General features: G+C 34.6%; 1 protein-coding gene across 3 annotated transcripts in view; it reads left to right on the forward strand.

Moving 5' to 3' along the window:
- Positions 1 to 16,852, forward strand: part of SCAMP1 (secretory carrier membrane protein 1) — a 130,368-nt gene that overhangs the window by 50,839 nt on the left and 62,677 nt on the right. For all 3 annotated transcript variants that reach the window (XM_065875597.1, XM_065875596.1, XM_065875598.1), the window contains one exon: positions 3,094 to 3,253. In XM_065875597.1, coding sequence (XP_065731669.1) covers positions 3,094 to 3,253 — 160 coding nt within the window. The remainder of the gene's footprint in view (positions 1 to 3,093; positions 3,254 to 16,852) is intronic.

Here is a 16,852-nt window from a genome sequence, read left to right on the forward strand (position 1 = left end):
GTGAAAAAACACTTTAAATGGGGGAGATGGGTGTTGGAAGAAAATTCTATAAGGAATTTAGTAAATAGAGATTGAATGGGGAAGATGATTAATTTTAACTGAATGGTTAACTGCTTTACCAATGCTGATTGTTTCAAAATAGGTCTGTTTTGTCTTGGAAATATATAACTTTCTGAGGTTCTTAGAAATAATATAGTTGGCTATAGTTTTTCCTAGCCCTATTCAGTTTGCAGATCTGTTAACTATTCAAAGAGGGCTCAAGATTCCATCCAGTTAAGGTTCCAATTTGAAGAAGCATTACCTGGAACAAAGTAAGATCTAGTGCTAGTTCAGCACTATCTCTAAATTTCATAAAATATAGGTTGTTTTAATAAATTATTTTCAAGAAGTGTCATCTTGTTACTGATTTTGGAGTTGACTGATGCTTTCACATTGTACTAATAATTATAACAAGAGATAACATTTATGGAGGATTTATCAATACTTTGTGCCAGGCACAGAACTAATCACTTTATATACATTATGTTATTAACTCTTAACCATGTTATGAAGCAGCTACTATATTATCTAGTTTTATAGATTGGGAAACTAAAGCTTAGAGAATTCGAGGTAACTTGTCCAAGATTACACAGCAAGTAAGGTTGGGTTGGATAGCTTGACTCTAGATCCCAGCATCTAGATTTCCATGTTATACCACCTACAAAGTACCAAAATAAAGAAGTAATTTACATTTTAAACCCAAATATGATGAAGATATGGTTTCAAAGTTACCTTACTTGAAGCAAATAATTTTCACTCTAAAGGAACTGAAGCAATTAGAAATACCGCTATGAAATGAATCTCAACCTCTTTGAGTATACTCTTGAATTTAAAGAGAAAGAAAAATATCCAGCTACATTAAAGACCACTCAGTGAGGAAGATAATATATTGTCATAAATTTGTTTATTTTAGGTAGCTATATTGTAATGCAGAACTTAGCAAGAAGAGTAATAGTTGCAAATTTAGATTCTAGTGATAGTTTCAAATTTAGGTCCACTAATACCAGATTTGAGTGCTTAATAAAGCAAATTGAAATTTTATAAGAAGGAGGGTCATTCAACTTGGAAATCATGTAAACGAAATGGCCTAAAATTTTCTTATTGTTTTACCTACACTTGGAATCCACCAAGTGGATTGGAGTTGGATTGAAATTAGCAACATAGAATCATGCATTTCACATTACCTTGCCTTTCTATGTGTTTTTTGATCTCTGTGTAAGTGGACTGATTGTTTAGTAAGTAGGCCTAGACGTTTCCTCTTCATTGGGGTACAAACAAATGACCTATTATTGATCATGGTTGTTGGTTACTATGAAAACACATAGAAAAAATTTTAATAGATTACACAAAATTTAATTGATATTTTTATCTATACTTGGAAGAATTTTTGTGAACTTTAAAATACTCATACCGATATAGTCTGTCTTTTTTTTCTTAAACAGATTAGGAGATAAACCTTGAAAATTTATTTCTTTGGAGGTTGAAATTTGAGTTAGAATGTTCTGAACATTTAAAACTTTTTTAGGCAATTGGATGCCATTTAATATTACAGAATAATATCTCACAATCTCTTGAATTCTGTTTTTAAGCCCTTAACAGAACTACTTTTATTTCGAGGTGAAGGATTTTGAGTAAATTTATTAGTAAGCTAGCTTTCATGAGTTAGAAATCCTAATGGGAATAAGTAAGAGTCTTTCCTGTGTAGTAGAATGGGGTGGAATTTTAAAGCTGGAAGAGCCTCCTGCATTTCTCCTGCTGAAAAATTGAAATGCACAGAGGTTGATTAGCTCAATATTATATCACTATAACCCAGGTGTTTTCATTCCTCCTCTGGAGCTCTTTCTCCTTCTGTGGAGTTTGTGTGTTTATCTGGTTGTTAGATGAGAGCAAATTTAGAGGCATCCTAGAATGTGTTTATACCTTGTTTCATTAAGTATTAATTTTATTTGATTAATAATTTAAAGAGATTTTAAAGTTTTTTTAATGTATGTTGATTTTTAAAATTTACATTCACTTGGTTTTCCCTTTGTTATTTTTAATTAAAGTAGTGGCTTGTTGTATATTTTTATTGTATTGGTAGTTTACATTAAACAGTATTTTAACTTTTGAAATAATTTCTTGTAATAAATTCAGCCTGTGAATAAATTAAAAAAATTATTTAAAAAGTTATTAATTATAATGGGTAAATGTTGTTCTTTAGGATCATGGTGTCCTTAGATGTTACTCAGATTTTTGGGTTTTGGTCTGTCAGGGAAAGTAATTACTAACAGTACAGGAGGAATTTGCCAAGATCTATTTGTGTTAACGAAAAGAAAGATCTGCCACAGCAGGTAAAGTGCATCATAGTAAACTTCTTTTTTTCTTTTTAAATTAGTGTAATCCCCTACCAGAACATTGTTTTTAATCCCAGGACCTTAAAAAGTGGACAGCTTTGTGAAGATGAGTTAATCATCCTTATAGACTGACTGTATAGTCACTGGAAGTTTCTGCTGTGTTAGTGTTTTTAGTCCAATGATTCAAGTTAATTTTATTGCTTAAAAATGTTACAGTGAGATTGCGCAGGGCACTTCTCTATTTTCTCTTCTCTTGTGTAGTTCACACTGCGAGGAGGCTGCAGCCCCATTCTGTAAAAATTATAGTTCTGAGTGTAGGATCTTTTTCCTCTCAAGTCCCGGTTCTTTTCCTGGCAGCCACAATTTTTCTGCTTGGGCCTTGAGTCAAGAGACACATCACATGTCATCACATGTTTCCTTCCCAGGGGAGAACCCCTTAAGGTTGTGCATCTCTGGTTTAGCTGTGTAATTGCCCATTAGGGGAGGCCCAAAGGAATTTTTGCCAAATAGTGCATGTATTAGGACTCTTCTACCTGTGAATACTCTGTTTTCAAATCAGACATGTAAGAAATAGCAACAATGTTTTGAAAAATACTAAATGGAAACATGGGGTAGAATACACTTGCTCTTAGGAAGTATTTTTTCATTTATAATTTTTGTTGAATGAACACATAAATTGAATGTAAACATTTCTTTTCTATTTTGTTTTTTGATTCCACAGTCCATGCTGTAACACTGTTTCTAAATATCTTCGGATGCTTGGCTTGGTTTTGTGTTGATCCTCCAAGAGGGGTTGATTTTGGATTGAGTATCCTGTGGTTCTTGCTTTTTACTCCTTGTTCATTTGTCTGTTGGTACAGACCACTTTACGGAGCTTTCAGGTAAAATGTGTGTACTTTAAAATATGCTCTTTAAAACCTGTGAAGTAAATAATTTGTAGTACACCTTAAAGGGAAAAGTGACATATTTTCATTTTTCATATTTTTTATTATTGTATAATATACCTTCAGAAAAGTCCGTATATAACATCTCTTTGTATTAAGTCCGTATATAACATGCTCGTGTATTCATTTGACTTTGTAACAAATAATATCCCATTCTTTTCTCCCACTTGAGAAAAAGATCAAACATGAAAATGAATGAGGGAAAAATGAGAACAATCTTAGGTCTTAATGTTTGTAAAAGATTCTATTCCATATGATACATTTGACTTTAAAGAAAATTTTACTTTTTATTCTCCCCTTCAGAAAAAATCAGAAGTGGTGATTACAGCCTAATTTTTAAATGAACCTAGGTAGCCTAGGTAGGGTGAATATACATGTGATATTTAAAGTGAGTCACTTTTCACCTGGCAACTTGGTAATTATTTTCTGTGGAAATTCATTTTTGGTTTTTCAAAATGCAGTAACGTTTTAAAACTGTTTAGACTATAAGATTAACTATACTACTTTGCATGGTATATTTTAATCAATGGTTAGGATTAACATTTCTTAAATGCGTGTTCTGTGGGGTATTACTAGGTGTTGTAGAAAAAAACGTTCATTAGCTTAAGTTTGGGAACAGTGGGATAATAAAATTAAATAAGTTTCTTCATTTCAGAATTTCTTAGACTTCTTTAAGAGCCTCATGTGCTTTGTGATATGACCATGAAACCATTATTTGTGCGTGTGTGTTGAGTACCTTGTTGGACTCTTGCTTTAGGAAATAAACATTGGGAAATGCTGATTTAGATGATAGCCCTAGATGAGTCCATGTATTCAATTGTTTATCAACTTATTTTTATTTGAGTAAACTCATTTATGAATAACAAACCTCTTTCAACTCTCATGTATGAGGAGCAGCATTACTAGGAAATAGGCATGTACTGTGCAGATGATATATGAGGGAAATTAGAGGGCCACATTCAGTTGTTTAACTTTTTTTTACTATTTGAACAAAAAATTTCTTTGATTGTTCAGAATGTGTATCACCACCCCCATCCCCCAAAGCCCTGCCAAATGAAATTAGAAACGCAGATAGGTAAACAGAAAACGAAAAAGAAGGAGAAGGGGGAAGATTAGGGAATTTGGAGAAAAAAGATGTCATTCAACAGAAAACTAAATTGGTTAGAAATGGAATGAAGGGAAGAAAATAGATGGGAGGAGGGAAAGGGAGGAAAATCTTTGGATCTAATGGAACGTGAGAGGTTGGTTATCAAGGAATGGGGAGGGGCACCCCTATAGATGTAGGTTGGAGAAGAATAAAAGGGACCTATTTACTCCTTGTGTGAACAGGAGGAGAGTTACTGCTGCTCTTTTCCTTGTTATCTAAGTCTGGCTCACAAGTTTTTTAATTTTTTGACATGTGGTCTCTGCTTGCCTGCTTCCATCGTGTTACCAGTGTATCTGTAATGATGCTTGTGGGTGGGAATGGGGATGTCTTTGAGACTTTGAAAATGACCTGAAACTAGAGACTTTGAATTTTAAGCCTTCTGTGACAAATGTAGCCAGAACAAACTATAAAAAGCCAGTTTTCTGCCATTTATCACTTGAAGTCACTTGGTTCCTTTTATTCCCTTTCTTTGCCGGTGGAAATAAAAATGCTTTGTGGAACATTTTTACTTCTGGCATTATTAACCCCTGGGCTAAATTCTTAGCTGCATCTCAACCCTTTAGAGTATATGTATCACAAATATGTTAATTATCTGGGCTTTACTGTTTGGAGCAGAACTGAGAGGAATAGTTTTTTTAGGGGAAAGTTGAAAGTATTTTAAATCATTAATTAATATACCTTCTCAGTGTATAACTTTGGCATTTTCTTCACCGAGATTGCCAGTGGTTTCTGGGTCTGTTAAGTCTCTTCTGAAGTATCTGGTAAACTTTTTTAAACATCTACTGATGACAGATTTCTCCCTTAAATATGGAAATCTTAAACCAGATACATTGGATATGATTATTTCTATTAAATACAGGGTTTTAAATAGACTTTACTTATTCACGTAAGTGCTTTATTTGAGATCAGTTTTGACAGGGATTACTGCCTTTTGAGAAGGGGCAGAGTCACAGGATGTGCAAGTGTTTCATATTCTGTTTCAAGACTGATGATTAAGAAATGAAACACAAGCATCTGAACATATTACGTCAGTAGAAAATGGGTAACTAAAATCTTTTAGGCCAGATGCACATATTTCTTAAACCAAGTTGTTATTGAAAGCATTTAGTTTTTATTAATCAGACTCTGGAGTGAAGCTAAAGTGCTTTTTAAAAGTTTTTCAAGTTTTATTCTTCTCTGGCTAATGATGTATTTGCCTCTATTGCCATATTTAAATACCTACTGTGAACTTGATTTCTTCAGGTTTCCCTAGAAGTGAAGAAAAGAATGGTAAGTAATAAGAAAAACATGGCAGGGATTGATTTTAGAATAAACCAGTCATTGCAAACATACAAGTTAGAGGGACATTAGGTCTGAGAATGTGATCAGATTTTTGTTTTTAGTTGTCTGGTCAATTTTTTTTCCCCCCTTGTAGATAGGTGGTAATTCCAAGTTTCTAGAGTAGCTGTTAGCTTTGTCGTGGGGTGCTGAAAATAACTAGAGGGCATATTAGGAAGTCTTTATTCTAGAATGATAAGTTCTTTGTTTTTTGTCCCTTAGTCAGTTGAAGTTGCATAGTTGCTTAGTCAGTTGAAGTCAGTTGAAGTTGCATTTGTAAGTTTATCTCCTTCTTTGCCTCCCTGTTGACTCATAATCTAAAAGTAAATCCCTTTTAAAGGTTAATAGTTAACTTTGTTATCAAGAATTTGTTGTAGTTTGCTTAATAACATGATGGCTGAGTAAACCTTTGTATATTAACTCTTAAGCTGGGAAGAAAAATATAATTGTTTTAACTGAATTATAAAATGCCTTTAGATGGAGTTAAAGTATTTGCTAATAGCTTTGGAGCCTACTGAAAAAATTTAAAGCTACATTTAAGTGATTATAATCAATAATCTCATATACTAAATCATACTGATAATTACATTTAATGATTTTAAAATGTGATAAAGGTTGGTTCTCTTTAGGAATAATCATTTTAAAATTAGTTACCATGCATGAGAAGTTGGTTTTCCAGTGTCATCTGAGTTTCTGTTTCAGTATTTCATTTGCAAGTTTGTTATTGAGTTCACTTGATGCTCTTAGGGAGATGTTAAGATAAATAACAAATGATTGTAAAGCAGTTAGAAAATAAGTACTAAGGTTAAATTAATCACTCACTGAATACAGACAGTATATATTAGGCTGGAGATACAAAGAAGACATGGTACTTGCCCTGTAGAAATATATAATATATAAATGAGTTTAAAAGTAGGTATTACTGAAACTTCGGCTAGTAGAATTTATACATTAAAACAGAGTAATATTCAAACACCCCCAAAATTTGAAATACAGAGTAATTTAATACTGATATCATACCTCTGATATATCTCTAAATAGAAGATTAGTTGTTTTCAAGTGAGTCTTCTTGGATTATCTTTTTGAGGATTTAAGTTTTTAATAAACATTCTTCTCTGAAATCAGGAAAAAAAAAAAAACCCAAGACCTTGTTTTTACTGGAACCATTGAAATATCAGAATGTCCATGAAAAAGATGAGTTTTAAACTGTATAAAATACTGTTCTATATGAATATGACTTCTCTTAGTGTTACTGAACCAAACTTGGGTCCACTCACCTGTGTGCAGTAAAGCCAATCTACTGCCACTGGGTTGTGGTGAAGGAAAGTGCAGCATTTATTGTAAAGGTACCACACAAGGAGAATGGGTGGCTCATGCTCAATAACCCCTGAACTCCCTGAAGTGTTTCAGCAAAACATTTTGAAAGGCAAGGTGAGGGAAGGGTGTCCCAGGGTATGTGATCAGCTCACACACAGATCAGCTCTGACTGGTTGTTGGTGACGTAACGGGGGTTAACGTTATCAATCCTTAGGCACCAGTAGGTCTGGGGGCTACATGCTCATGCTTGTCAAGTAGTTAATTTCTTCTATTTGGTGGTAGTTTTAGCATCTATAAAACAACCCCAGAAGTGTGCATCAGATATTATTATCTAGGTACTTCAGAGAGGAGCTACAGTCGAGGATATGAGGGAATGAATGGTCTGTCCCTGGAAGGCCCCATAGGGTCCTGCTCAGTTACATTAGTTTTCAACCAAGAAGCTCCTTTTACTGATATATGCAAAGGACTTTGACCTCCCTGAATTAATCCCATTGCCTGAATCTGAAGGAGAATTTTATAGAGAAGTTTCAAGTGTATGTGCTTTTCAAAATTAAGTTTATTAGGTATCAGAATTAAACTCAGAGTTGTCATTTTGTCATTTACATATTTTTTAAAAGACTAACTTTATTCTTAATTTTATGCTTCCACAAATCACCAGGCATTATGTAAATACTTCAAAATATTAGGTAATTATTAATGAAGCAGTGTTTTGTTGAAAAAGTATGATTATTGGAAACAGACTGAGAAAGGGTTAGAATTCTGGCTTCCCCACTTAAAAGCTGTGTGCTGTTATGAAAATGCACTAAAACCTCTCAGTGCCTCAGGTTTTTGAGTGTAAATTGGGCATAACATTTGCAGAGTTGATAAGAGTAGAGATAATATTTACAAAATATTTGTCTTTAAAGGTGGTCAACAAATGGTAGCTGGAATGTTTTATATTTTTGTTTTTGTTAGGTTTTATCATTTACTTTTGATGATCCATAAAACCATTACTTGTTATTTTTTGCTGCTTTTAGTTCATTGTCCTTTGGTACCCCAGTCTAACCTGGAGGAAATCATAATGTACACTAAAGTGTATGTAGGTTCTTTGTATTGCTTGATAAAAATAAACTTTAAAAAACGTTGTCTGGAGCAGAAGTAAGAAGAACTACAATCCTGCAGCCTGTGGAACAAAAACCACATTCACAGAAAGATAGACAAGATGAAAAGGCAGAGGGCTATGTACCAGATGAAGGAACAAGATAAAACCCCAGAAAAACAACCAAATGAAGTGGAGATAGGGAACCTTCCATAAAAAGAATTCAGAATAATGATAGTGAAGATGATCCAGGACCTCGGAAAAAGAATGGAGGCAAAGATTGAGCAGATGCAAGAAATGTTCAACAAAGACCTAGAAGAATTAAAGAACAAACAGAGATGAACAATAGAGTAACTGTAAATGAAAACTACACTAGAAGGAATCAATAGCAGAATAATTGAGGCAGAAGAACGGATAAGTGACCTGGAAGACAGGATGGTGGAAGTCACTGCTGCGGAACAGAATAAAGAAAAAAGAATGAAAAGAAATGAAGACAGCCTAAGAGACCTCTGGGACAACATTAAACACAACAACATTCGCATTATAGGGGTCCCAGAAGGAGAAGAGAGAGAGAAAGGACCCGAGAAAATATTTGAAGAGATTATAGTCGAAAACTTCCCTAACATGGGAAAGGAAATAGCCACCCAAGTCCAGGAAGCACAGAGAGTCCCATACAGGATAAACTCAAGGAGAAACACGCCAAGACACATAGAAATCAAATTGGCAAAAGTTAAAGACAAAGAAAAATTATTGAAAGCAGCAAGGGAAAAACGACAAATAACATACAAGGGAACTCCCATAAGGCTAAGAGCTGATTTCTCAGCAGAAGCTCTACAAGCCAGAAGAGAGTGGCATGACATATTTAAAGTGATGAAAGGGAAGAACCTACACCAAGATTACTCTACCTGGCAACAGGCTCATTCAGATTTGATGGAGAAATCAAAAGCTTTACAGACAAGCAAAAGCTAAGAGAATTCAGCACCACCAAACCAGCTCTACAACAAATGCTCAAGGAACTTCTCTAAGTGGGAAACACAAGAGAAGAAAAGGACCTGCAAAAACAAACCCAAAACAATTAAGAAAATGGTAACAGGAACATACATATCAATAACCACCTTAAACGTGAATGGATTAAATGCTCCAACCAAAAGACACAGGCTTGCTGAATGGATACAAAAACAAGACCCATCTATATGCTGTCTACAGGAGACCCACTTCAGACCTAGGGACACATACAGACTGAAAGTGAGGGGATGGAAGAAGATATTCCATGCAAATGGAAATCAAAAGAAAGCTGGAGTAGCAATACTCATATCAAATAAAATAGACTTTAAATTAAAAAATGTTAAAAGAGACAAGGAAGGACACTACATAATGATCAAGGGATCAATCCAAGAAGAAGATATAACAATTATAAATATATATGCACCCAGCATAGGAGCACCTCAATACATAAGGCAACTGCTAACAGCTATAAAGGAGGAAATTGACAGTAACACAATAATAGTGGGGGACTTTGACACCTCACTTACACCAATGGACAGATCGTCCAAACATAAAATTAATAAGGAAACACAAGCTTTAAATGACACAGTAGACCAGATAGATTTAATTGATATTTATAGGACATTCTATCCCAAAACAGCAGATTACACTTTCTTCTCAAGTGCTCACGGAACATTCTCCAGGATAGATCAAATCTTGGGTCACAAATCAAGCCTCAGTAAATTTAAGAAAACTGAAATTGTATCAAGCATCTTTTCTGACCACAATGCTATGATATTAGAAATCAATTACAGGGAAAAAACACGTAAAAAACACCAACACATGGAGGCTAAACAATATGTTACTAAATAACCAAGAGATCACTGAAGAAATCAAAAAAATACTTAAGAGACAAATGACAGTGAAAACACGATGATCCAAAACCTATGGGATGCAGCAAAGGCAGTTCTAAGAGGGAAGTTTATAGCTATACAAGCCTACCCCAAGAAACAACAAAATCTCAAACCATCTAACTTTACACCTAAAGGAACTAGAGAAAGAAGAACAGACAAAACCCAAAGTTAGCAGAAGGAAAGAGATCATAAAGATTAAAGCAGAAATAAATGAAATAGAAACAAAGAAAACAGTAGCAAAGATCAATAAAAGCTGGTTCTTTGAGAAGATAAACAAAATTGATAAACCATTAGCCAGACTCATCAAGAAAAAGAGGGAGAGGACTCAAATCAATAAAATTAGAAATGAAAAAGGAAAGTTACAACAGACACTGCAGAAATACAAGCATCCTAAGAGACTACTACAAGCAAATCTATGCCAATAAAATGGACAACCTGGAAGAAGTGGACAAATTCTTAGAAAGGTATAACCTTCCAAGACTGAACCAGCAAGAAATAGAAAATATGAACAGACCAATCACAAGTAATGAAATTGAAACTGTGATTAAAAATCTTCGAACAAACAAAAGTCCAGGACCAGATGGTTTCACAGGTGAATTCTTTCAAATGTTTAGAATAAAGAGCTAACACCCATCCTTCTCAAACTCTTCCAAAAAATTGCAGAGGAAGGAACACTCCCAAACTCATTCTATGAGACCACCATCACCTTTATACCAAAACCAGACAAAGATACTACAAAAATAGAAAATTACAGACCAGTATCACTGATGAATATAGATGCAAAAATCCTCAACAAAATACTAGCAAACAGAATCCAACAACACATTAAAAGGATCATACACCATGATCAAGTGGGATGCAAGGATTCTTCAGTATATGCAAATCAATCAATGTGATACACCATATTAACAAATTGAAGAAGAAAGACCATATGATCATCTCAATAGATACAGAAAAAGCTTTTGACAAAATTCAACACCCGTTTATGATAAAAAACTCTCCTGAAAGTAGGCATAGAGGGAACCTACCTCAACATAATGAAGGCCATATACAACAAACCCACAGCAAACATTATTCTCAGTGGTGAAATACTGAAAGCATTTCCTCTAAGATCAGGAAAAAGACAAGGATGTCCACTCTCACGACTATTATTCAACATAGTTTCGGAAGTCGTAGCCACGGCAATCAGAGAAGAAAAACAAATGAAAGGAATACAAATTGGAAAAGAAGAAGTAAAACTGTCACTGTTTGCAGATGACATGATACTATACATAGAGAATCCTAAAGATGCCACCAGCAAGCTACTAGAGCTAATCAATGAATTTGGTAAAGTTGCAGGATACAAAATTAATGCACAGAAATCTCTTGCATTCCTATACACTAATGATGAAAAGTCTGAAAGAGAAATTATGGAAACACTCCCATTTACCATTGCAACAAAAAGAATAAAATACCTAGGAATAAACCTACCTAGGGAGACAAAAGAACTGTAGGCAGAAAACTATAAGATGCTGATGAAAGAAATTAAAGATGATGCTAACAGATGGAGAAATATACGATGTTCTTGGATTGGAAGAATCAATATTGTGCAAATGACTATACTACCCAAAGCAATCTACAGATTCAGCGCAATCCCTATCAAATTACCAATGGCATTTTTTACGGAAGTAGAACAAAAAGTCTTAAACTTTGTATGGAGACACAAAAGACCCCGAATAGCCAAAGCAGTCTTGAGGGAAAAAAACGGAGCTGGAGGGATCAGACTCCCTGACTTCAGACTATACTACAAAGCTACAGTAATCAAGATAATATGGTACTGGCACAGAAACAGAAACATAGATCAATGGAACAAGATAGAAAGCCCAGAGATAAAGCCACGCACCTATGGTCAACTAATCTATGACAAAGGAGGTTAGGATATACAATGGAGAAAGGACAGTCTCTTCAATAAGTGGTGCTGGGAAAACTGGGCAACTACATGTAAAAGAATGAAATTAGAACACTCCCTAACACCATACACAAAAATAAACTCAAAATGGATTAGAGACCTAAATGTAAGACCGGACACTATAAAACTCTTAGAGGAAAACATAGGAAGAACACTCTTTGACATAAATCACAGCAAGATCTTTTTTGATCCACCTCCTAGAGTAATGGAAATAAAAACAAAAATAAACAAATGGGACCTAATGAAACTTCAAAGCTTTTGCACAGCAAAGGAGACCATAAGACAAAAAGACAGCCCTCAGAGTGGGAGAAAATATTTGCAAACGAATCAACAGACAAAGGATTAATCTCCAAAATATATCAACAGCTCATGCAGCTCAATATGAAAAAAACAAACCAATCCAAAAATGGGCAGAAGAGCTAAATAGACATTTCTCCAAAGAAGACAGATGGCCAAGAAGCACATGAAAAGCTCCTCACTAATTATTAGAGAAATGGAAATCAAAACTACAATGAGGTTTCACCTCACACCAGTTAGAATGGGCATCATCAGAGAATCTACGAACAACAAATGCTGGAGAGGGTGTGGAGAAAAGGGTACCCTCTTGCACTGTTGCTGTGAATGTAAATTGATACAGCCACTATGGAGAGCAGTACGGAGGTTCCTTAAAAAACTAAAAATAGAATTACCATATGACCCAGCAATCCCACTACTGGGTGTATACCTTGAGAAAACCATAATTCAAAAATGACACATGCACCCCAGTGTTCACTGCAGCAGTATTTACAATAGCTGGGTCATGGAAGCAACCTAAATGCCCATCGACAGATGAATGGATAAAGAAGATGTGGTACATATATACAATGGAATATTACTCAGCCATGAAAAGGAACGAAACTGGGTCATTTTTGAGACGTGGGTGGATCTAGAGAGTGTCATACAGAGTGAAGTAAGTCAGAAAGAGAAAAGCAAATATCATATATTAATGCATATATGTGGAACGTATAAAAATGGTACAGATGATCTGGTTTGCAGGGCAGAAATTGAGATACAGATGTAAAGAACAAACGTATGGACACCAAAGGGGGAAAGTGGCGGGGGTGGTGGTGGTGGTGGTGTGATTAATTGGGTGATTGGGATTGACATGTATACACTGACACGTATACACTGTAAGAACCTGCTGTGTATAAAAAAAAAAGTTGACTGAAATGATATTTGTATTTCTGTACATGGTTATGTGCCGGTGATCAATGGGAAGAAATATACAAAAATACAGCTAATAAAGAGAGTTGTAAAAAAAAATGTGTGATAATCTAGTCTTTTAAGTGGAGTTTTTGTGTATTTATGTTTGATGTAATTACACTTATGTAATTACATTAAAATTTTATGTAATTTGGTTACATTTTTGTTTATCTTTAATGATGTACATGGATATATATCTAATATTTATAGCTACTACTTACCAAAGAAAACATATCTGTTAAATACCTTTTTCTTTCTTTACCTTTTAGATTAATAAAGTATCATTCTATTTTTCATCTATTCTTTTATCATTTTCTCTTATTATATATTTTCTCTTATTATAGGTCTACAGACAATGAATTCCCTCAAATTTTGTTTGAAAACATTTTCATTTCACCTTCATTTTTTAGCTTGACTGAGGTATAACTGAAAAAATTATAATATATGTAGGGTATGCAACATGGTGCTTTGATATTCATACACATTGTGAGAGCATTACCACAATTGAGTTAACACATCCATCACCTCACATATTTACCTTTTCTTTCCTTACAATGTAGTCTTCTAGCAAATTTCAGTGATAGAATACAGTATTATCAACTATAGTCACTAGGTTCTACATTAGATACTTAGACCATATTCATCTTAAAAGTTTGTATCCTTTTACCAACTTCTCCCCATTTACTCCAGTCCCTGGTAATCACCATTCTACTCTGTGTTTCTATGAGTTCTACTTTGTTTTTAAAAAATTCTGCATATAAGTGATACCATGAACTATTTATCTTTCTCTGTCTGGCTTACTTCACTTAGTTTAGTAAGGTTCATTCATGTTGTTGGAAATGGTAGGATTTCCTTCTTTTTTAAGGCTGAATAATATTCCATTTTATTTATATACACACTATATATATATACACACACACACACTACACTTCCTTTATCCATTCTTGCATCAGTGGACACTTAGGTTGTTTCCATACCTTGGCTGTTATGAACAATGCTGCAATGAAAATGGGATTACAAATATCTCTTCCAGATAATGATTTCATTTCCTTCAGATAAATGCCCAGAAGTGGAATTGCTGGATCATATGGTAGTTCTATTTTTAATTTTTTGAAGAACCTTCATACCCTTTTCCACAGTGGCTGCACCAGTTTACATTTCCATGAAGTGCTCAGGCGTTCCCTTTTCTTGTCTTCCTCACCAACACTTCTTACTTCTTGTCTTTTTGATAGTAGCCATTCTAACAGACATGAGGTGATATCTCATTGTGGTTTTGATTTGCTTTTATCTGATGATTAGCGATGTTAAGCATCTTTTTGTGTATCTGTTGGCCATCTGTATGTCTTCGTTTGAGAAATATCTATTCAGATTTTCTGCCCACTTTTTAATTGGATTGTTAGGGGGTTTTTTGGTATTGAGTTGTATGAGATTTTTAATATATTTTGGATATTAACCCCTTATTATTATATGATTTGCAAATATTTTCTCCCATTTGGTAGATTTCATTTTGTTGATGATTTCTTGTGCTGTACAGAACTTTTTTTTTTTAAGATTTTTTTTAAAGGTCAGGTCTTTTATTTACTTATTTTTGGCTGCGTTGCTGCGCGCGGGCTCTCTAGTTGAGGTGAGTGGGGGCTACTCTTTGTTTGCAGTGTGTGAGCTTCTCATTGCGGTGGCTTCTCTTGTTGAGTAGCATGGGCTCTAGGTGCATGGGCTTCAGTAGTTGTGGCACATGGGCTCAGTAATAGTAGCTTGCAGGCTCTAGAGTGCAGGCTCAGTAGGTGTGGCGCACGGGCTTAGTTGCTCCATGGTATGTGGGATCTTCCTGGACCAGGGAGCGAACCTGTGTTCCCTGTATTGGCAGGCAGATTCTTAACCACTGCCTCACCAGGGAAGTCCTGAGAAGCTTTTTTATTTGATGTAGTTCTACTTGTTGATTTTTGCTTTTGGTGTCTAGTCCAAAAAATCATTGCCAAGACCGATGTTGAGGAGCTTATCACCTATGTTTTCTTCTAGGAGTTTTATCGTTTCAGGTCTTATGGTCATGTTTTTAATCCATTTTGAGTTAATTTTTGTGTATGGTTTAAAATAGTGGTCCAGTTTCATTCTTTTGTATGTGGCTGTCCAGTTTTCCCAGCACCATTTATGGAAAAGACTGTCCTATCCCCCATTAGATATTCTTGGCTCCTTTGTAGAATGTTAATTAACCATATATGTGTGGGTTTATTTCTGGGCTCTCTATTCTGTTCCATTGATCTATGTGTGTGTCTTTGTGCTGGTACCATACTGTTTTGATTACTATAGCTTTGAAATATAGTTTGAAGTCAGGGAGCATGATTCCTCCAGCTTTGTTCTTCTTTCTCAAAGTTGCTTTAGCTACTCAGGATCTATTTAAGTTTCATACAGGTTTTATAATTGTTTGTTCTATTTCTGTGAATCTGAAAAATGCTGTTGGTATTTTGTTAGGAATTGCATTGAGTCTGTAGATTGCCTTGGGTAGTATGGTCATTTTACAATACTAATTCTTCCAATCCGTGAGTGTGGAATATCTTTCCATTTATTTATGTCTTCAGTTTGTTTCATCAGTGTCTTATAGTTTTCACTGTGTAGGTCTTTTACCTCCTTGGCTGAATTTTTTCCTAGGCATTTTATTATTATTTTTTTTTTTTTGGTGCAATTGTAAATGAGATTTTTTTCTTAATTTCTCTTTCTATTCATTTTTTGTGTATAGAAACACAACAGATATTTGTATATTGATTTTGTGCCCTCTAACTTTACTTAATTTGTTTATTGGTCCTAACAGTCTTTTGGTGGAGACTTTAGGGTTTTCTATGTAAATATCATGTCATCTGCAAATAGTGACTATTTCACTACTGCCTTTCTGATTTGGATTTTTTTTTCCTTGCCTAATTGCTCTGGGTAGGACTTGCAATACTATATAGAATAAAAGTGGTGAGAGAGGGCATCCCTGTCTTATTCATGATCTTAGAGGAAAAGCTTTTAGCTTCTCACCACTGAGTATGATGTTAGCTGTGGGCTTGTCATATATGACCTTTATTATGTTGAGGTATGTTCCTTGTATATCCTCTTTGTTGAGAGTTTTTATCATAAATCGATGTTGAATTTTTGCAAATGCTTTTTATGCATCTGTTGAGATCATATGATACTCATCCTTCATTTATTTTGTTAATGTGGTGTATCATATTGATTGATTTGTGGATGTGGAACCATCCTTGCATCCGTGGGATAAATCCCACTTAATTGTGTTTTATGATCCATTTCATGTGTTGTTGAATTTGGCTTGCTAACATTTTATTGAAGGTTTTTGCCTCTATGTTCATTATGAACAATGGCTTGTAATTTTCTTTTTTTGTAGTGTACTTGTCTGGTTTTGGCATCAGGGTAATGCTGGCCTTGTAAAATGAGTTTAGAAGTGTTCCCTCCTCTTCTATGTTTTTTGAAAGAGTTTAAGAAAGATTGTTATTAATTCTTCTTTAAATGTTTGGTAGAATTCACCAATGAAGCCATGTGGTCTTGGAGTTTTGTTTTGGGGAGGTTTTGGTTACCGATTCAGTCTCCTTACTACTAA

This window comes from Phocoena phocoena, chromosome 3, assembly GCF_963924675.1.
Source record: "Phocoena phocoena chromosome 3, mPhoPho1.1, whole genome shotgun sequence".
In the NCBI taxonomy this organism is placed as follows: Eukaryota; Metazoa; Chordata; class Mammalia; order Artiodactyla; family Phocoenidae; genus Phocoena; species Phocoena phocoena.